The sequence below is a fragment of the Chiloscyllium plagiosum genome, unplaced genomic scaffold, assembly GCF_037043375.1.
Source record: "Chiloscyllium plagiosum isolate Xiang-an unplaced genomic scaffold, Cpla_swu_hap1 HiC_scaffold_52, whole genome shotgun sequence".
Classification (NCBI taxonomy): domain Eukaryota; kingdom Metazoa; phylum Chordata; class Chondrichthyes; order Orectolobiformes; family Hemiscylliidae; genus Chiloscyllium; species Chiloscyllium plagiosum.
In genome coordinates this window covers 22,860,371-22,882,989 of record NW_028270190.1, presented here as the reverse complement: position 1 = coordinate 22,882,989, position 22,619 = coordinate 22,860,371, and the positions used below count along the sequence as shown (strand labels likewise).

The 22,619-nt window shown below is 41.5% G+C and overlaps 1 protein-coding gene across 2 annotated transcripts; it reads right to left on the bottom strand.

The window, feature by feature from the left end:
* Window positions 1–587: 587 nt before the first annotated feature.
* LOC148134877 (pancreatic secretory granule membrane major glycoprotein GP2-like) lies at window positions 588–22,229 on the bottom strand. 2 transcript variants are annotated; one of them, XM_087985316.1, is made up of 8 exons: window positions 22,097–22,229; window positions 16,869–16,918; window positions 15,227–15,371; window positions 14,132–14,208; window positions 13,872–14,036; window positions 6,846–7,004; window positions 3,472–3,557; window positions 588–2,952 (listed from the first exon to the last, which is right to left on the bottom strand). In XM_087985316.1, the coding sequence occupies exons 1-8, from the start codon at window positions 22,141–22,143 to the stop codon at window positions 2,851–2,853; spliced, it is 831 nt and encodes a 276-aa protein (XP_087841442.1). In that variant the 5' UTR covers window positions 22,144–22,229; the 3' UTR covers window positions 588–2,850. The 2 variants fall into 2 exon arrangements, with proteins under 2 accessions (XP_087841442.1, XP_087841443.1); XM_087985317.1 differs by lacking the exon at window positions 22,097–22,229 and adding an exon at window positions 17,479–17,583.
* Window positions 22,230–22,619: the final 390 nt, after the last annotated feature.

The window sequence follows — 22,619 nt, the reverse complement described above, 5'->3', positions numbered from 1 at the left end:
GAATGGAAGGGAAAAGGGAGAGGCTATGATGGGTGTTGGGTTATGGGAAAGGACGTTATTTGAAATTAAAGCACTCAGCTTTGAGAACTCTGAGCTGCATGCTGCCTCGATGGAAGGTGAGGTGTTGTTCCACCAGTATACAATGCCATTCGCTGTGGCAATAGACGACGCCAAAGCTGGCCATGTTGGAAATGGAGTCGGAATAAGAACTAAAAAGAGCGGAGACTGGTAGATCAGGTCGGCCCTGCAGGTCTGGCTGAGATATTTGATGAAACCGTTTCTTAGTTTGTATTTGGTCTGCCCGACAAAGAGAAGACCACATCGGGAGGACCTAATGAAGTAAATTAATTTAGATAAGAGGCAGGTGAACCTCTGTCTCAGCTGGAAGGATTGTATGCATCCCTGGATGAAGGTAATGGGGGTGATGTGCCTGTCTGTCCATGCCGTACTATCTGTGGTAGAGGATTGCGATGGTTCATACACACTTTCCTGGTAAAATATGACAACTCAGAAACCATCGAGATGGTGGACTGTACATGCGGGGCAAATGGTGGATATTAAATGAGAATTCAGGTTTACAAAGCAACTTAAAGCGTCAGAGGAATTGTGCATTTATTGTGGAAAATGTCCTGCTTCCAAAGCATAATAAATCTGAGTAAATCGATACACCAAAGTACAGTGGACGCAGTGACAATTAGCAAATTTAAGGATGAGTTACATGGCTTTTTACTTGGTAACGGGTTGAAGAAATATAGAGAGAAGGCAGAAAAATAAGGGTGATGAGCATATCTGCTATCACAGAATGGCCCCTTTCTGCTCCTATCGCTTATGAAGTTATGAACTTATGAGAGAAGAGGTGAAAGAAGAGAAAAAATATCGAATGAAGGCATCTTAAAATTAACTTTTCTTTTCTATAAGGGAGAATAAACAAGGAAAACGCATATATCTCAACATTTCCTCTCGTTGGAGACCAATCTCGCTAAGACTACCAAATTAAATGTTGGCAGTTAGACATCCACGACTTTCAAAACCATGTTGCTTTTACAATTGCCTCAAATTTGTGTACAGATCTGTTCTTTGGTTTCTCCCGAGCTCCTATCGAATTCTGTAATGCATTCCGTGCAATGTGGTTGCTGTTTCTAGATTTTTTGACATTTGCCTACGTGATTTCATTTGTGGATACTTTTCAGATTCATCCCTTTGTTTTGCAGTTATAAATTCTCTGATTAGCTTGACATCATCTCATCAGTTATTTTATGACAAATTCTCACGGCCTTTATTCTAACTGAAAGTCTAAGCAGACAGTTCGAAATAATAGATTCGACATATTTCAACTCGTGTTTGAAAGGTAAGCGGAGTATTTAAATGCAGGTGGGGAGCATCTGAAAGCACGTCTGCAAAGTATCAAGCAGACAAAAATTATTTACACAAAGTAAAGTTGTACGGACAGCTCTGAATCGTAGAACTGAATCGTAGATTAACGACAACGTGGAAGCAGACCATTCGGCCCAACAAGGCCACATTCACCTTCCAAAGAGCATCACGTTCACTCTCAACTCCATACCTCATTCCTGTAAACCTGCATTTCACTGACCATTGCACCGAACCTACAAAGCCCTGAATACTATCGGCAATTTAGCATGGCTAATTCAACTAGCTTGCAGCTATTTAGACTGTCGGAGGGAACTGGAACATCCCTTCAAACTATTTAACTGTCTACCTGGTGAACGCATTGTGCAACTGCAAATTGCAAATTCAAAACTGGCTATTGAGGAGGCCAAAATCATTAGCGAATGTCGACATTCCGGATGTTAACAGGGATAAATCTTGAAATACTTTATTACAGAATCACATAGAATACTGAAAGCCAGAATTTCTCACCAGCTATCCTGAAAATGTTGATCCCATGTGCCAGAAGTAGCAAGCCCACCCATTGCCTAACGAATTTGACGTAGATTTACCAAAGTATTTCATAGAAAGTCAGTTAACTGGGTTTTTGAATTGAGAACGCGCATACTGCCAAATTCGCCCCTTGCAAAAACCACCGAGCACAAAACCCTGATATTCGGTTTTGATTACCGCATTTTTTTTCTGTCTGGCCAGTGTACCAAAGGGGAAAAGGTTATTCTTTGTGTTGTGTATTTCCTGCTGTCAGACAGCTGCCTTCCCTGTATAGCTAAGTTGCAAGCAAAGAACAATAGTAGAGGCTCTGACTTGAGAGCCTGCTCCGCCACTCAATATGATTGTGGCTGGCTAAACTACACGTGACATATTCAAAGCATATAAGATCTAATTTAATGGGTGGAGCCGGACATAATTTTCCCTCTTGTGTAACCAATGGGATCCATCAAGATTTTTCTTTTAAAAATGGGTCATCCATTTAAGACAGAAATGAGAAATGTTCCAGTTGTTCTGTTATACTTCGGTGAGTTTTCGGGGTCTCCCTTCCTCAAAATTCAGCGAATGCAGGCAATAGAATTTTTTTGTTGAATGATCACTGAATACTGAGTGGATAAAAGGCTATCTTTGAATTTGGAGCTGAGGTTAAAATCAGATCGGGGATCACATTGGATCATTTGAGCAGGCTGGAAGGGTCGAGGGCCCTGCACTTGTTGTTCGCCGTTTGTTAAAAGGGCCATCTATGCTTAAATGTAGCATACGGTGGGGAAAAGTGCAATATAAAGCATATTCGTTACCACTATAAAGGAAGCACGTTTCTATTCAACAGCAGAACTAACTGGTAATGGTTTGCTTTGGTTATGTCAGAAGTGTGAAGGCCAATTCGGTTGTAGCAATCCAGTGATCATTATGGCAAGGCGATGCCTGGGTGTTTGGGCCTCATGACCACACTCAGTTTCCTTCAGGTCCTGAAGCGACCACAGCCATACAGTGTCCCTCCTCCTGGACTAATTCCACATTCCTCCGGGCTCGCTCATTGACCATTTCCTGAAGCTTTATTGCACAATGAAAAACAAGATGTTTACACTGAGATTAGGAGACGAAGCAGAGTCAAAAGGTGTTGTCAAATGGAGACAGGAGCAGGGAGGGGAATGGCGCAAATTGAGAAACACACAAAGTGGACTGGAATGAGAGACAGGGACAAGGAGAGGAGAAAAAAACGAGAGGCGATGGCATCATTTCGGTAACACCAGTGAAAGGGGAGAAACATGGGGGGCGGGGGGGCGAGAGTGATATATAATAGGACAGTAATAGAAGACAAAATTTGACGGAGAAATCATAACATGAAAGGAAGCGAAGAAGCAAAAATCATAAGAAGGTCATTCAGCTTTCCTCTCGATCTTTTGTCCGTGTGATGCAAGCAGAAAATATGAGAGGTTTATCATTGTTTAGCTCCTCCCCAAAACAGTTATTATATGCAGTTGCGGGGGCGAGGGTGATGGTCGAACTCGTGGGGTGGCATTGGATGTGGGTAATTTGCGTCTGCCCTCTTTGTATAGTGGAATCTCTTACCGTCTTCAGCGTGATTTTCTTCGCCTTTTTGTTGTCAATCTCTGCATCCGAAGTGATCATCACATGAACCCATTGATGCGGAGAACCTAAATGCAATATTTACGACATCAAACAAATTACACATACATGTAGTTCTGGACAGGATATAGTATTGATTTATAAAATGTCCCTACCAGATTGGATTCACTTTTGTCTTGCTCGTAATTGTTTGTTCTATCTGCACATCTGTATATTGCTATTCTGCCTTCAGTTCACTATTCTTATCTGCTCTCTCTCTTCCCTCAATTACCATGCTTCACTCTATGCTTCTAATAGTCTGCTGCTCATTGATTCCATTTCACAAGCAATTTATTTCCATGCTTACGCAATTCCAGACTTCCCGTTTCACCTTCGCCTCGTGATCAGAGTGATCAATAAATGACACATGGAGTTAGGGAGACACAGGTGGAGGGAAATAGATGTAGATAGGAAGACCCAAATGCAGAGGATTTCAAAAGGAAGGACTGAAGGTGGTGTTTGGCATTAAAGACGAATCTTCGTGAACCAGTTTGAAGGTTCTACAATAACTGCTCCACCCTGCAGTGTATGCCCCACTTAATATTTTTGATCGTCAATGGTGGTAAAAGAACTGTATACATAGCATTGAGTTAACAGGAGTCATCACACGGATACAGATAATACAAGTGAGTCAATGATTTCCAGGACGCAACCTCAATTGCTAGACCCCGGTAAGTTTGGTGGATGTTCAAGAAAACAATTAAGGAGCAAATAATCGACATGAGAAAACACTTGTGAACAACTTTCTGGTTAATCCAAAGATATTCGGCAAGTAAATCAAGATGAAGTGAATAACCATGGAACGATCAGTCCCTAACAAACGATCAGTTTGTGTCTAGTGGGCACACACTGGAAGAGTATTAAATGAGACACAATATTTGATCAGCTAAGTCCGCATTGCTTTGTTACCTGGAGGTCATGGCTCAGAAGGCTTGTTAATTATTTTGAAGAGGTGTTCAAGTGTTTGGCAGGCTATCAATTAATCAGTATTTCGGAAATAAATTTGACACAACTCCAAGCCAAAACGCATGAAGTTAAAATTGCAAAGGATGCAGCGGAATTTGGCAATTCTGATTTAAATAAAAATGCCCATAGACATAGCAGTTGGTCATGCTAAAAGCCAGTGTTTGGAACAGGTATCAGTGGGTACCACTGTTATCATTGTTGGGTCACTTAATCTTTGAGATGTTCACAAACCACTTTGATCTGCAGATGCGAATTTCGGAGAGTAGTCACACGGGCATGCTAAATAAGATTGCAGGTTATACAAAGCTTAAAGTTTGCGAGAAAATTTGTAGCTCGGGTGCTCGTTGCTGTGGTTCTGTTCGCCGAGCTGGAAGTTTATGTTGCAAACGTTTCGTCCCCTGTCTAGGTGACATCCTCAGTGCTTGGGAGCCTCCTGTGAAGCGCTTCTGTGGTGTTTCCTCCGGCATTTATAGTGGCCTGTCACTGCTGCTTCCGGTTGTCAGTTTCAGCTGTCCGCTGTAGTGGCCGGTATATTGGGTCCAGGTCTATGTGTTTGTTGATGGAGTTTGTGGATGAGTGCCATGCTTCTAGGAATTCCCTGGCTGTTCTTTGTTTTGCTTGCCCTATAATGGTAGTGTTGTCCCACACAACCGGAAGCGGCAGGGACAGGCCACTTTAAATGCCGGAGGAAACACCACAGAAGCGCTTCACAGGAGGCTCCCAAGCACTCAGGATGTCACCTAGACAGGGGACGAAACGTTTGCAACAAAAACTTCCAGCTCGGCGAACAGAACCACAGCATACAAAGCTTAGCCAAGTAGGTGACATTAAATATATTTATATATATATATTAGATGAATGGATTTTGTCAGGTGACATTTTTAACCTGATAAATGTGACGAAGCAACAACCAAGGCTTGGTTTCAGAGAGGGGAAAAGGAGAAAAGCATTCCTGAAGAAGGGCTTATGCCCGAAACCTCGATTCCCATGTTCCTTGAATGCTGCCTGACCTGCTGCGCTTTTCCAGCAACACATTTTCAGTTCTGAGAGGAGAAAAGTCATGTTACTGCCCTTGATCAGAGATACATGAATCTGGGAAGAGAATTCAACCGGGTAGTTGACAAGCAGCATTGGATTCTTGTCGTTTTGAGGCATTCCAGTTTGAAAACAACATGGTGGTCAATTTGAATCTACAGAAAGTTTTGCTCAGTTCATTGCTGAACTACTGTTGCAGTTTTGGTCATCACACTGTCGGAAGATGTGGTTGCACTGGAAAGGGTCAAAAGAATGTTTGTCAGGAGGTTGCCTTGGATGAAGCTATGAAGAGGTTATGCATATCGTTTTTTGTTTTGAGCGTGAAAGTTTGAATGGGGATCCCAGACTGGTAGACAAGATAAGCACAGGCATGAACAGGGTGAAATGAAAGCCGCTGTTTCTCTTCGTAGAAATATCCATATCAAGGGAAAAGTATTGAAGTGAAAGGCAGAAAGCTTACAGGATGTTGAAAGAATATCGTTTTCGCTAGATGTGTTTGGGTTTTGATTGAACTGTCAGCGATAATAGTACTGGTGGGAAACGTCACGAAACTTTGAAAGTACTTGGATGAGCATTCAAAGTAACATACGATTAAAGACTATCGGTCGAGTGCGGCAAAGTTGGACTTGCGAAGTTGGTATTATTACCATTGTCAGTATAAACTTAATCGGTCAATCAGGCTCTCCAGTAATTTATCATTCTCGTGGTAACTACTGAGAACCATTACATTCTATGCACCTCAGTTAATACATTCCAAACTCCTCAGTCATTACATCTAACTCCACTTAGCCACTGCATCCCACTTCCCTCAGTCGCTACACAATACCCTGACTTCATACTTCTTAGTTAGGTCAGCTATCCAAGCTATCAGTCAGGTAAAGTTACTGACACTGCCTTTATCGTAAGTCCATTCTTGATCGGTTAAGTAGACCGAAACTGCGTACAATATTCAGTCGTGTTCTCATTTAAGGCATGTACAATTATCGCAAGACATGCCAGATCCTATATTAAAAACGACTTGCTTTGAAAAGCGACATTTCATTTACTTCTTGACTTACCTGCATGACTTCCTTTTGCAGCTAGGACAATCAAATCTTTTTGCACATTGCACTGTCTCAATATGTAGCCATTTTGATTTTAAACTGTCGTCGCCTTTTTGCAGCTACTATTGACTTCATCCTGCATTGTTTTCCACACTCATTCAATTTGTCAAAACGACACTGAAATTATCTGCATTTTCTCGCAAGTCATCACGCCACACAGCTTGGTGTTCATATACTTTCCCTGATTTTTTTCATAACCTACAAATCCCTCACCTTGCTCAGCATCAGTCTGAAGGTTATAAAATTCCGTAGGGTTGGATGGAAGAGTAAACGAATTCAAAGTCGAAGTCTCAGACCCTGAAGAGTCAGGCGAGGCAATGTCAATCGAAAATGTTGTCGATAGATCCTTGTGTCTTTGAGTTGGTACTCTTTCTGCAATAGGAAGAAAGGATGGTGGCATATGAGCTTACAGGTGATGCATCGTGTACTGTTTTGAAAGGTTACATAATCATTAGATAATGCATCTACTTCGCAAATAAACCCACTCCATACTTGCACTGCGTGTCTCAATAAAATACTCTTAGTGGGGTCGGACGATAGAATCAGAGCAGTGCCAAACCCGAAGTCGTCACAAGAGCACAGGTGTCATAAAAGTGACAAGAAATTGCCAGAACCACGTCAATACCGACACGGAGAAATGTTTGATGGATGAGAAAGAAGAGTTAATCGGGCTAAACAAGTGCATAAGATAACTCTGGCGGTTAACATTAAGGGGAGTATACACAGATTCTATGAATATATCAAAAGGAAATGAATTCGGTGTAAGGAATTGGTGGACGAAGGTGGCAATTGTTGCTTTAACTGAAGCACATTGGCAAAACGGTGAAACATTACTTTACAGGTGTCTTTTCTTTCACCAGGAGGACAATACAAGCACAAAATGTCGGAATTTATGTTAAGAGGCGAGGTGGTATGGGAGGACTTTTTAAAAAATTTTACAGTGGTCAAATATTCAGTTTTTTAACAATAGGGTTGCTCAGGAAGTTAATTCGAATTGCCTGAGCCAAATTTTCCAGTTGAGATCGTGTCGGAGAGAGGATGAAAGAAGATTCGAGAACGACTAACGCCAAAACTTCCTTTCGACAATAATCTCGTAAACAAATACTAGGGAGCAATTGACCAGTAACCCTCATGTAATTATTGGGAAGGCTTTTGAAGAAAGAACAAGTGAAGCATAACATTAGTTTTCATTTGGCGAACCAAACATTGAAAGGGTATTCACTGCCTCTTTGCCAAAGGGAGATGTTATAAAAAAAGCTTACTGGAATATTTCTACGAGGTAACAAAATGTTTGGCATTTTAAATAATTTATAATAATTTCTACAATAACTTTCACAAGATCCAACATGGGAAACTTAGGTAAAAATGTACAAAAGCGGCAAATTGAACAAGTAGGTTCCACGATTTTCAGAATGATGGGAGAAAGATGGTCTGTTATTGAATTGACAGCAGTGTGTACCACAGTGATCATTGCTGGTTCACTTATTTTTCATATTCTTAAGTAAAATAGATTTGTAGCTTCAAATTTGAATGTGTGAGCACTGAGGACCTTTATTAAATTATGCTGATACAAAGATTGGCCAATTAAGTACATTGAGGAACACGTTATTCAGTGACACATGGATACAAATACTTTGCCAGGTAGACGGTTGTGTGCCAGATGAAATGTAAAACTGACATATGTGTGATGGTACAATTTACAAGAAGGAAGAATCCATGTCACAACTTAATGAATGATTGGACATTCGGAATCAAAGAAGAAAAGAAGCGTCTTGCAGTATGTGGACCCAGATTGCTGAATGTGTCAAGACAGGTTGACGAGATAATTAAAGAAGCACATTGGTTAATTCCATTTCCCAGGTGCTCTTTCGCTCATAAATGCAGGGAGATAAGATTTCAGATGCAAATGACTGTGTTTCAGTCACTGTTGGAGTACTGTGAGCATACTGGTCAATGCACGATAGAAAGATTTGATTGCTCTGGAGTCGGTGCACAGAATATTTTCCACAAAGGTGCCTTGAATAGAGCTATATAGAAAGTTTGGATACGCTGGAGTTATCCCCTTTGGAGAGGAAGGTGCTGAATTGGTCGTGACAGCGTGGTTGAGATAAGAAAGGGCATCGACAAGCTGAAAAAAAGACAACCTCTTTCCCTTCATAGAAACTAATGAAACAAATGAAGCAACTGTCAAGTGCAAAGTAAAGGCTGAGGAGATTTTTGTAGTTAAAGCATATGGACAGAAGCAATATTGGGATTTGAAATACATTGGCTGGGAGTTTTTCTGCTCATCAACATATCAACTGGTAAAATGCAGTGAACCAGCATTTGAAGTGTTATAATATTCAAGACTACGGGTTTATTTGGAGGATTGGAGAATTATCAAGGTGGTGATATGCCATTATTAAAATTACCTCTGCGGTCGGACTGGAATCTATAACTCTGTGTTTTCTCTCCTGCATCATTGCATTCAACTCACTCTTTCACTTCATCCCGATCACCTCAGTCATTAAATTACTCACGAAATCCCATTTTTGTCAAATATGACTTCTCAGTTCCCAGTTCACGATTTCGACTCAGTTAAGACACTAACCCCCACTTCCACCAGTCATGAGGTCGTACCCGCTCAGTCACGACATCCTGCTGTCTGATTTACTGAATTCCATTCACCTTAATCATGGTCTTCTAACCTTGTCGGTCAACACATCAAATTCTCCTCCAAAATTCAATCTCACTTCCTTAAGTCACTCACTTCATCACTCCTCCCATGCCAGTCACAACATCCCACCATCTTCAGACACTGTGTTATATTCTCATCAGTAACAAAGTCCCAGTCCAATCATGCACAGTATTCTGTTACCGTCAGTAAAAGCATTACCCTTCATTCGGGGACTATATTCTATTCCTTTCATTTACAACATCCCACTACCGTCACGCGCTTTATTCTACTCCCGTCTTTAACAACATCACACTGGGCTGGCGCATTTTACCGCTCGACCATCACGCACTCTTTCACACTTGGATGAGTTACACATCCTTCTCCTATCAGTCTGCCAATTCATTTTTCCTCACTTCAGCATCCGCCAAGTTCTACTCTATCTCAGATGTTCATCTGAACTGCTCAGAATTACACTTGGACTTTGTGATTTTTGGGACTTTTTGTATATCAAGTTGAAGTTCAGGTTGCAGTTTGCACCCTGCGATGGTAGGTTTGTGACCAGCTGGTTCTTTACCACGCGGCTTAACATAATCAGTGAGCCTCTGTTGAAGCACTGTCTTCTGTCCTGCTTTTTCTTTACGTGTCTTGGTCTGTTAAAGTGGGTGATATCATTTCCGGTTCTTTCCGAAGAGGTTGGTAAATAGGATTACTACAGATGTGCTTATTGATGGAGTTTCGGTTTTAATGCCAGGGATCGCAGAATTCACGTGCGTGTTTACATTTGGCTGTCCGAGGATGGATGTGATATTGATGTCGTGTATTTCTTTATCCGTGTGTTAAGATACTAGTTATAGATGATAATGTCTTTTAATGACTAGTAGGTGTTTGTGTATCCAGGAGGCTAGATTTCTTCCTGGCTGTAGGGTGTAGTGTTTGATGTAGCCCTTGCAGGGCATTTTGTAAATGACATTCGAATTAGGGTTTTGGTCGTAAAGTGTCCTTTAGGTTCATCAGTAGCAGTTTCATTCCATTGGTAGATTTGTGGGCTACCAACACTGAATCGGACAAACAAGCAGGAAAATAGCCATCAGAATAAACGAACACCAACTAGGTATCAAGATTCATGATCAGCTATCACAACGATCCTTACACACAGACGAAGAAGGACACCACTTTGATTGTGACAGCACATCTATTTTCGGACAGACGAAACAAAGACAGGCACGGGATTTCCTAAAGGCCTGGCATTCAAATAAGAACTCCACCAATAAACACATCGATTTCGACCCCATTTACCAACCTCTGAGAAAAAAGAAACAAGAGTTATGTCACCCACCTAACAGACCAAGAAAATAAACAGAAATTGGGACAGAACACCATTAGTTGAACGGAGGCTCACATTTGACGAAACGTCTGAGAAAAAAAATAATAAAACACAGAACATCGATCAATGGAGTGCAGAACAGGCCATTCGGCCCTCGATGTTGCGCCAAACTATGAACTAGTCTAAGCCCATCCCGACACTCCCCCATCATCATCCATGTGCTTAGAGTTATGTTTGAATCTCACTAATGTTGGTGAGTTAACTACATTGGCAGGCAGGGCATTCTATGCCCTTAACACTCTGTGAGTGAAGAAATTGCCTCTGACTTCTGTCTTAAATTTATCACGCATCAATTAGTAGCTATGGCCCCTCGTTCAAGTTGATGGCATCATCACTGGAATAAAAGACTTTCATGTCACCCCATTCTAATCCTTTGATCGTCTTGTATGCCTCTATCAAATCCCCTCTTGGCCTTTTCCTTTCCAATGAGAATACAATTAAAGTATCTCAGCCTTTCCTCATAAGGCCTTCCCTCCAGACTACGCAACATCCTGGTAAATCTCCTCTGCATCTTTTCCAATGTTTCCACATCCTTCCTTTAATGGGGGGACCAGAACTCTACACAATATTCCAAGTGCGGCCACACTTGTGTTTTGCATAATTGCAGCTTGACATTACGGCTCTGGAACACAATCCCTCTACCGATGAAACATACCATAATGCATGCCTTCTTAACAGCACAACCTGGTTGACAATTTTCAGTGAACTATGTACATGGACTCCAAGATCCATCTGCACATCCACACTGCCAAGAATCTTTCCATTGACCCAGTATTCGGTCTTCCTGTTATTCTTCTCAAAGTGAATCTATTCACATTTATCAACATTGTCCTCCATTCGTCACCTCTTAGCCCAATTCTGCAGTTCATGCAAGTCGTCCTGAAACCTGCAACATTATTCCAAACTATCCACTACTCCAACGACATTAAAGTCATCTGCAAATTTACTAACACATTCACCTACCCCTGCATCCAAGTCTATTATAAAAACTACAAACAGCAGTGGTCCTAAAACAGATTGTTGTGGCACACCATTCGGAAGCTGACGCCAGTCTGAATATTTTCCATCAACCACCAATTGCTCCTTTCTTGCAGAAAGGCAATTTCCAATCAAAACAGCTAAATTAATCTCAATTCCATAACCTGCATTGTCTCCAACTGCCTAGCATGTGGAAACTTATCAAAAGCTTTCCTCAGGTCCATGTATACCATGTCAACTGCCCTACCCTCATCGACATGCTTGGTTAACTTCTCAAAAAACTCAATGAGGTCGGTGAGACTTGACCTGTCTTTGATGAAACCATGTTGACGACCTTCAATCCGATCTCGACAGAGCCCACACACAACTTCCCACTTCTATCTTTGAATGGCGCGATCACGATTCTAGTCATCCTTTTCTTCCTCACAAAATTATAGAAAGCTTCATTGTTCTCCTTTATTTTGCCTCCTAAAGATTGCTCATGCCTTCTCTTTGATCTTCTGAACTCTCTCTTTATATACTACCTAGCAAGTTTACAACTCTCCGTCGTCTCACCTGAACCATGTCGCCTCATGGTCACATAAGCCTCATTCTTCCGCTTAACAAGCGATGCAATTTCTTTAGTAAACCACAGTTACGTTATGTTATCACTTCGCCCGTGCCTGGCAGGGATATATGTATCAAGGAAATGCAATATCTGTTCCCTAAAGCAGCTCCACATTTCGAATACCTCTATCCCGGTATTTTGCTACCGCTTTCTTTGCATCCGACGTCTTGCCTAATCGTATTATAATTGCCCTTCCTCAATCTGTATCTCATGCCTGTGGCATGTTCTATCCATCTTCGTCTCTGAACTAATCGAAACCGAATTATGGTCGCTTTCCAAAGTACTCACCTGATACTAAATCAAACACCTGGCCTGGTTCATTACCAAGTATTAGACCCACTGTTGCCGTCACTCTTATCGACCCTTCGACATACTGTGTCAGGAAACTTGCCTGCACACATTGTACGAAAACTAATCCATCCGACATCCTCGAAATATAGCATTTATCATGAATGCAGTGGGATTTAAAGCCCCCCATAATGACCACGCTGTACATTTCATTTTTACCCAGAATCGTTTGGACGATACTCTCCTCCATATTAGGTGCGGCACGGTGGCTCAGTGGTTAACACTGCTGCCTCCCAGCACCAGGATCCCAGGTTCAATTACAGCCTCGGGTGACTGTCTGAGTGGAGTTTGCGGATTTTACCTGCGTGGGTTTCCTCCGGGTGCTCAGATTTCCTCCCACAGTACAAAAATGTGGAGGTCAGGTGAAGTTGCAATGCTAACTTGCCCCAAAGTGTTAGGTCAATTATCAGAGAGGAATGGGTCTTTCTGGGTTACTCTTCTGAGGGTCGGTGTGGAGTGGTTCGGCCGAAGTGCCTGTTTCCACACTGTAGGGAATCTAATCTAATCCCTGGAAATCTGCGGAGGCCTATAAATAACCTCCCAGCAGTGTAACCTCTCCTCTCTTGTTTCTCACCACAGCCCATGCTCTCTCAATAGACGAGTCCTCGTTAGAAGTTCTTTCGACTACCATTATACTTGTCTTGACGAACAAGGCCACACTTCCCACACACCCTATTTTACCTCCTTCCCTGTTCTGAATGGAAGATCTAAACCCTGGAACCTACAACATCCATTCCTCCCCATGCTCTATCCACGAATAGCCACAGCATTGAAGTCCAAGGGACCTATCCATGCTGCAAGCTCACCGACCTTATTTCGGATACTTCTGGCTTTGAAGAAGACTCACTTCAAACCAATTTGCTCCCTGCCAGGCCATTCCTGTGACCACGAAAATCGTGTCCATGTCCTCCCTACTCTCATCCTTCTGTGCATTGGAACTACACCTCAGGTTCCCATTTTGCTGGTGAGCTAGTTTAACCCCATCCGAATAGCGCCAGCAGATTTTCCACCCAGTATATGTAGACCCACCAGCTCAGCGAGCGAACTCACAACTGGACACTTGGTCTCTTCTGTATTCTGTACGCTCCCATGGAGGTAGAGAGTGAGTGACATGGAGAGCACTTATGTTTTCCAGAAATTAGGGACAGGACCACATAGTATCTCATCTCATTTTTGCTTACCGAATAAGGGGTGCTTGTAACATTCTAACGGACTCGCGTGAAATCTCAGAACCACACTGTGGGTGGGAAATTACTTATGACGTACCTGCACAATATCCAGCATTACAGAATTGTGTCGGCTTCAACTCATACACAAAGAATGTGGAACATTTCTTGATGATGATGTCTTGCCTAGAGGAGCAGTTATTATTATTCCAATTAAAACAGATAGTCCTGGTTACCTCCCCATCACTCACGGAAGGATGGCGACCTGCAATTCATTTTGTTTTAATCGGAAATGATTAAAAGATAAAATGAACAGTGCGTAATGAGAATTAAATATGGTAGATAAATAGGTGGTTATACCATTTAACCAGCCTGTACTCCTTGTGCAGCAGAGATCAATTGGGATAGCATTCTCTGGAATCATCCATTCACCAGAACTGAAATAAAAATTACAGAGTCAGCTCCTGATCTGATCACATATATTACCTGACTGGTAAAATGTCCGAGACTTCCACAATCTGTGCCCCTTTCGAAAACATGCACTCTGAATGAAATATTTCCCTCCAGCCCGAATATATACTGTTAGTCCTTGGCTCAGGTTCAGGTATTTGCAAGATTGTACGGAGGATTTACTGTATAGAAAGTGGACATTCTATCTACTGTTTTATTTTCAATTATTCACACATACACGAACTTTCAAGCATGACCTATAGATATCCTCTCATCAACATTAAACTATCCTGGTTTATCCTCAAGTGTTTTACGATCTTTATCCCATTAAACACGTAACAAAAGTTGAAGTCAATACCCGTCCCTGTGGTCGTGAGCTGAACATTCAAATTATTCTCTTGATAGAGGAGTCTGTTCAGAATTCTCCATTAGATTCATGATTAACCCTCACAGCGATTGTCTCATTAACGCTTGGTTGAATCACTTTCAAAGAGAACACAGTTCTCTTCGTGTAAATTAATGAAAGACCGTGAATACCAGAGTAGGTGCCCCTCGTTTGCATAACCAGAATAACATCAAGACCAAAACAAAATGATGTGCTCCTAATGCGGAGCACGAAACTGTGGACTGTGCTCTTTCTGTAAATCAACTGATGGCTATGGAGACAGGAAATGTGTGCTGCATTTGAATTGTGGTATGATAAATGTTTAAAAGAGTTACACATGATTATGAACGAGTTTGCTTTTAATTTTATAAAAATATCACGAGTCCTTCCCTAAAATACATTTATGTTTCTCTCTTTGCGAAACATAATGTTTTCAGTTTCAACAATGAGGGAGATAAGTTTAGTATTTCGGAATTACAGATGTTTTGTTTCACTCCCACCAATTCCCTCATAGCTTTACACTGGTGCCTAGGACAATGAAACCATTGACAGTGCAAACAGTGAGCCATCACCCCGCCTTTTACAATTATACTAACGTTCCAAGAAAGCTCACTCTTTACCTATTAAAGCTGTACCATCCCTGTTGGAGATTGTTACCACACTCATCTCGGTGTAAGCATTCTTTTAGACCCAATTTAATGCTCCTCCTGGTCGGATCCAAGACTGTGTGGTTCACACATGGATCAGCGATTTTGCTGTTTGGGACTGAGGGTCACAAAAAAAACTGTTTAATATTATGTTGTAAAGAACAGTGAATTTGACATAGCAACATGAGCTGCCAGACGCATCAAAACTATAATTGATATTAGCAGGGACGAGGGACACAGTAATCTGGAACGACTGAAGTTCCAATTTTAGTCATTTGAGAAGTAGAGGTTGAGTGCAGTTTCGAACAAAAAAACATTGAAAGTCACGAGTGGTTTCGACAGTGTCGATTACGAGAGAAAGTGATCGTATTGACAGAAATGTTGAAAACAAGAAAGAAGTGGGAGGCACGGTCGCACAGTAGTTAGCACTGCTGCTTCACAGCGCCTGAGACCCGGGTTCAATTCCCGCCTCAGGCGACTCCTTGTGTGGAGTTTGCATGTTCTCCCTGTGTCTGCGTGGGTTTCCTCCGGGTGCACCGGTTTCCTCCCAAAATCCAAAAATGTGCAGGTTAGGTGAATTGCCCGTAGTGTGAGGTAAATGTAGGCGAATGGGTCTGGGTGGGTTACGCTTCGGCGGGTAGTGTGGATTTGTGGGGCCGAAGGGCCTGTTTGCACACTGTAACTAAACTAATCTAAAAGTCTAATCAGTTGCTTGAGTCATTGAGTCATATAGATTACAGCACGGAAACAGACCCTCCGGTCCAACCCGTCGATGTTGACCAGTTACCCCAACCCAATCTAGTCCCATTTCCCAGCACATATTCCTACCCAGCACAAACAATTCCTACTCATATACACATCCAAATACCTTTTAAATTTTGCAATTGCAATTGCACCAGATTCCACTAGTTCCTCTGGCTGCTATTTACATACACGTACCGCCCCCTGTGTGAAAAGCTGCCCCTGAGATCCCTTTGCCCGCTCACTCTAAGCCTCTGCTCTCCCGTTGTGGACTCCCCCAACCCAGGAAAAAAGACGTTGTCAATTTATCCTCTCCATGCTCCTCAGAATTTTATAAACCTCTATAAGGTAAATTAATGATATTCTGAAATGCAGATACATTGTTCTCCGCAGCTATTGGTATCAGGAACGTTTGCCGAAGAGTCTAATGGGGACAGTGGCAATCCGCTCTATGAGATGGAATTGGATGCGTATCGGAACAGGTGAGGTGAAGGGTTATGAAGTGATTGCAGAAAATTGGTTCTTGGCAAGGACACATTCTGAGACACAGCAGAGTCACGACATGCCAGTTGGCTTCCTGTTCTTCTTAAGCATTTCGTTGGAGTCTCGTGTAGTGTCATGGATACTGTCGTGCTCTTTCCGAAATAATTATAAATTTTATGCGAATAGTTAATAACAAGGGAGACAATTTGACAGAGTAGTGCCCATTCAGTATATTACATAATTGTTTCTTTTTTTCTGTAAGATTAACTCCTATTAGCACTGAAAATACAAAAGGTATTTTAATACGATCACAAATGCACGATAGGTTATTTTTATGCGTGATTAAAACAATTAAACAGAGTGACGTTTGAATGAATGTTCAGGAACTTACACATCAAACCGAGAACCAGCAGTAGAGTCCTCATGCCACTGTGTGATACTCTGTAAATGGGAACAGAGAATTACTATTAGAAAGTGTCAATGTAGAGCGACATTATGGGAGATAAATTAAAGATTGGTCGTCCTTGAATACGAATTATTATGAGTGGGTAGCTTCAAACCATCTTACATTCACTGGGGCAACTGCAGGAAAAATGAAATGTACGTCTGTGTTCCACCGGAACAACCACAGACAGGGTGCGATCGAACTCTCTTCATCATTATTATCATCAACAGAATAAGAAGCACCTCTCTTACATTTGAGCATCTATCTGTACACGTCCTTACAACTTCCATCTCATGTGTACAAGTAACAGTTACTGCAAGGTAATTGTAGTCCGAACATCACAATTAACAGAACCTCAACTGACTTGAATGCTATGTTCTAAACAATGAACTAGCTCCTTTTACTGTTTCATTACATGGCAAACTTTGAGAACAACTCCAATTGCAAAGACTTCAATCGGTAGAGGATAAGTAGTCCTCCCAATACCGAAACAAGTGAATATAAGTGACAGCTTTATGAGTTTGTTAGCGTGTTCCTTTAGTTCATTCCCGCCTACCTGTCTCTTTGAAGTCAGTTTCGCTGTGGGGTATTCCAGTTCAGCTGCTACCTTTTTAGTCCCATCAAACTTCTGCTATGCATTGTGCCAGTTGCACAACAACTCACACTACATCCTCAGAAGACTCTGAACAAAGTGTTGGTTGGTTACATAATCAATGATTTAAATTGTGGCAACTTCAATGCAAATTAAATATTTTTTTATGAAATGGCATACAGAAAGAGAACAATGACACATCTTTCCTGGCGTTGGAACGTGTTGTTTGGTTGTACTTGATCCTAATGTTCGCATTTGACTACCGCCACACATCCACACCCTCACACAAATGATGCAGGAATGTTAGAATTGGCAGAGTACATGACCATGCTGTTGCCAGCACCGTCCAGCCTTCCTGAATTTGCATGGCCGCTAATCTGGCACTTGCAACGGCCAGTACATCGGGCAGCAGACTTGAGTACTTGCTGCGTTTGGGATACTAGGGGCCTGACAAGGCTGACAAACATTGCAGTCTGAATCTAAGACGTCGTAAAAGCCAACATGACTTTTAGTTCCATGTTCACCATTAAACTCTGACATGTTCTTCATCAATTTCGAATCCTCTAATAATATCAGGTTCTCAAAAAGTGATAGCGTCTGCACAAGCCTAACACCACTATTCGTGTCAAAGAGTAAAATAGTGCCAGAGAGCGTGTCCTTTTCAAGACATTTCAAATTTTCAGAAAATACATTACTACCCGGGTATATATTAATTTCAGGATGGTATAAATTTCAGGCTTTGTCCTCGACTCAGACTCTGTGTAAGTTTTAGCGCCTGTCTGTAATAGGGTCGTTATCATTTTTGCAGTTTCTATTAAGTGCAAGTTGTGCTTTAGTTGAAAAGACTGCATTGTCTTTAGGCTTTGTATCAATTTCAGAGCCGTGAATAATTCTGAGTATGTGTGGGGTTCAGGGTCTGTAATATTTTTACAGGGTCTACATTAGTTTCTGAACGTGCATCAAATTCAGAGAAGTATTACTTTCTGATCTATATGTATTTCAGTGTCTGCACTTGGATGTGTAATTGATTAAAATGTGCATCAGCGTAAGGGGCTGTTTTCTCGTTTAACGTCTAAATTTGATTCAAGTACCATATCAGTTTCACGGTCTGTTATCCATACATGGCTTTTAGAGTGTTTATTATTTTCAATGTATGTATCAGTTTCAGTTATATGGTCGGCATTACTTTCATGGACTGCATCATTGCAGGGTTTACATCACTTTCAATTTTTGAATAAGTTTCTGTTTTAGGGTGTGTATTAGTTTCGAGACCTGTGTCACTTACGTTGCAATTTTCAGTCGCGATTCGATTCAGTAGAAGTATTAGGTTCAGTTTTTTTAATAGTGTCAGCATCAGTAATAATTTCAAGGTCGATATCAGTTTCAGATTTTGTTTTCGATTAAGGCTATTCATTAATTTCAGGCACTGTATGCGTTTCAGGTTTAGCATTCGTTTAAGGATCTGCATTACTTTCAGGGTATATGTCCATTTCATAGTCCATATCAATTTCACTGTATGTTTACGACTCGTCTGCATTGGCTCCTGACGAGTGATCAGTATTACTTTACAATACGCTCAGGTAATGTGCTGTCAATTTAGCCTCACTCCTCGAACCACTCCACGTCTAAAAATCAATTTGGAATTACAAAATTTCTTCGTTTGGTACACAGCAAGTTTGCATTTAAATATAATCACAACTTAACGAGGCTTTGTGTTTCCATTGGTACTCAATGCAGAGCAGTCCGTCTATTGGACTTTGCCTACTTTTCTGGAGTTTCACAATCTTACATGTTCTGAAAAAAGCAGGTTCTCCAGCAGCCCATTCACTCGTTGCATTTATTTGCATTTCATTTGCATTTCTTGCCGCATGTGTTTTATGCAGTCCTTTATTCATGAATAACATATCAAATCACAATTTCTCTCAATATCATGCAATCAAAAATAAACCAAATCCCAGTATTTACGGAGCATGCCAATCATTAAATCCTGAGCTCCCTGATCAACAGACATCGACCTTCTTTCTTTCCCTTGCTTTCAGAGTGTTTATTGTTTTCAGTGTTTCAATTTTAGAGTCTGTATCACATTCATGAAGTGCAACTTTACAAGATTTTCATGACTTTCATCTGCTGTCTTATTTTCTGTTTTGGAACCTGCGTTAGTTTCAAGAATGTGTCACTGACTGTCGTTTTAACAGTATTTATTAAATGTAGGAGATTTGTTCGTTTCAGCAAAAGTTTCATTTACAATATTAGGCAGATACTTTCCAAATTTCTTATTAAATTAAGAACGAACATTAGTTTAAGGGAATCTATTCATTTCAGGGTGTACATAAATTTCACTGTCTGATCCCAGTCTGTATACTTTCACAGAATCTATTAGATTCAGAGACAGTTTAAGTTTCAGAATGTGTGTCAGTATTAGGGTACCCCAAGTTCAGGAAATGCGCTTTCAATGTAGCCTGGGTCCTCTACACTCCACCCCTGAAGTGCAATTTAACCTTCCGCTAATTCTTTGTTGGTGACATAGTGAGTTTATATTTAAATAAAATGACCGTTTCACAACGCATAGTATTCCCAGTGTTACTCAGTGCCAAGCAATCAGTTGATTTTTACCTTCTGTTCAGGAGTTCCACAATTTTAGACGTTCTGAACAAATAGATAATCTACGAGATCTACTGGATATTGGGAACAGGATAAGACAGAGTCAGCATGGATTTATGAAGGGGAAATCATGCTTGACTAATCTTCTTGATTTTTTGAGGTTGTAACTCTGAAGTTGGACGAGGGAAATCCAGTAGATGTATTGTACCTGGACTTTCAGAAAGCTTTTGACAAAGTCCCACACAGGAGGTTAGTGAGTAATATTAGGGCGCATGGTATTGGGGGCAAAGTACGAGATTGGATTGAAAATTGGTTGGCTATTAGGAAACAAAAGGTAGTGATAAACGGCTCCATTTCGGAATGGCAGGCAGTGACCAGTGGGGTACCGCAGGTATCGGTGCTCGGACCTCAGCTTTTTACAATATATGTTAATGATATAGAAGATGGCATCAGCAATAACATTAGCAAATTTGCTGATGATACAAAGCTGGGCGGCAGGGTGAAATGTGATGAGGATGTTAGGAGATTACAGGGTGACCTGGACAAGTTAGGTGAGTGGGCAGATGCATGGCAGATGCAGTTTAATGTGGATATTGTATGGTTATCCACTTTGGTGGCAAGAACAGGAAGGCAGACTACTACCTCAATGGAATCAATTTATGTAAAGAGGCAGTACAGAGAGATCTGGGTGTTCTTGTACACCAGTCAATGAAGGCAAGCATGCAGGTACAGCAGGTAGTGAAGAAGGCTAATAGCATGCTGGCCTTCATAACAAGTGGAATTGAGGAAAGAAGCAAAGAGGTGCTGCAGCAGCTGGACACCTGGAGTACTGTGTGCAGTTCTGGTCTCCAATTTTGAGAAAAGACATTCTGGCTATTGAGGGAGTGCAGCGTAGATTCACGAGGTCAATTCCTGGAATGGCAGGACTACCTTACACTGAAAGACTGAAGCGACTGGGCTTGTCTCCCCTTGATTTTCGAAGACTGAGAGGGGATCTGATTGAGATGTATAAGATTATGGAAGGATTGGACACTCTGGCAGTAGGAAACATATTTCCACTGATGGGTGAGTGCCAAACCAGATGACACAGCTTAAAAATACCGGGTAGACCATTTAGGACAGAGCTCAGGAGAAACTTCTTCACTCAGAGAGTGGTGGCTGTGTGGAATGCTCTGTCCTAGAGGCCAGTGGAGGCCCACTCTCTGGATTCATTGAAGATAGAGTTGGATAGAGCTCTCAAAGATAGTGGAATCAAGGGTTATGGAGATAAGGCGGGAACAGGATACTGATTAGGAATGATCAGCCATGATTATATTAAATGGCGGTGTAGGCTCGAAGGGCTGAATGGCCTACTCCTAAACCTATTGTCTATTGTCTATTGTCTATTGTCTATCTTTCACTTTCCTGCATTTTACTCGAATGTGTTCTTGAACGTGTTTTGTAAAATCCCTTAGTTCTGAATTCCATATCAACAGGCAATTGTTCTTGTTCTCTCAATATTCTGCCAAGATAAGAAAAGTAAATGCAATATTTACAGAGCAAGTATTTGGGGAAATCCTGAGCTCCTCCATCAACGAAGATCGACTTTCTTCCTTTTGCCATTCCACATAAATCTACTTCTGCCAGTTTTGACAACTCAACCAAAACAAGAATTAGTGAGTCTGCTACAGTTGTCGCATAATCTCTGACTATTTCATTATTTTCTTTTGAAGACTGTGCTCAGCGACCTTTTCACACTACGAAACAACGGCAGTCCATCAGTGAGGGTAACTTTAGATTTGCATAAAAATAACTGCACGTCATTTGTTTCACAATGGTCCGGATTGTCTATTTATTTCCTTGTTTCTCAAAGCTCTTTCATTCTGCAGTTTCTAATTTGCATGAGTGTGTCTAATTAGTAGTTTCTGGATAATGTTACAGCACACAAGCCCTGTTGCAAGTCAGAAAATCAATGACATCGATTGTTATTGAAACATTGTACCTGATCTTGACTGTGATCGGTCCCCAGCCATTGGTACCTGTATGCATCCCAGTTGTGCCTGTCTATTTGCCGGTCATATCAAACATTCCCGCTTCAGCATTTTCACAGGTATTGCACCCGAAATCTTCCACGGTTACATCGATGGCTGCATCGATACAGCGTCTTACACTCAGGCTGACCTGGAACAGAACATCGACTTCACCCACAACTTCCACACCGCTATGAAATTCACTTGATCATTCTCACAGCCCTCCTACAACTTCCTCGACCACCCCATTTCCATCTCCAGTGACAGAATTCAAACGGACGTCTACTATATATACCCATAACTACCTGAACTGCATCTCCTCCCACCCCGTATTCAGCAATAACTCCATCCCAATCTCACAATTGATCCAAATCCGCTGCATCTGCTTGGATGCAGACACATCCCAATCGCAAGCATCCCAGGTGTCGACCTGTTTTGAATATCCATACAGCCCTCCACCGCAACACCTCCTTTCCCGTACCACCACTCTGAACA

Excerpts from the sequence above, each read along its gene's own strand:
- LOC148134877 (XM_087985316.1), bottom strand. The coding sequence starts at position 22,143 with ATGCATACAGGTACCAATGGCTGGGGACCGATCACAGTCAAGATCAG. Across the intron at positions 3,558-6,845 it reads TCAGACTGATGCTGAGCAAG|GTTCTCCGCATCAATGGGTT; the intron begins GTGAGGGATTTG and ends TATTGCATTTAG. Across the intron at positions 2,953-3,471 it reads AGAAAATCACGCTGAAGACG|CTTCAGGAAATGGTCAATGA; the intron begins GTAAGAGATTCC and ends TGTGCAATAAAG.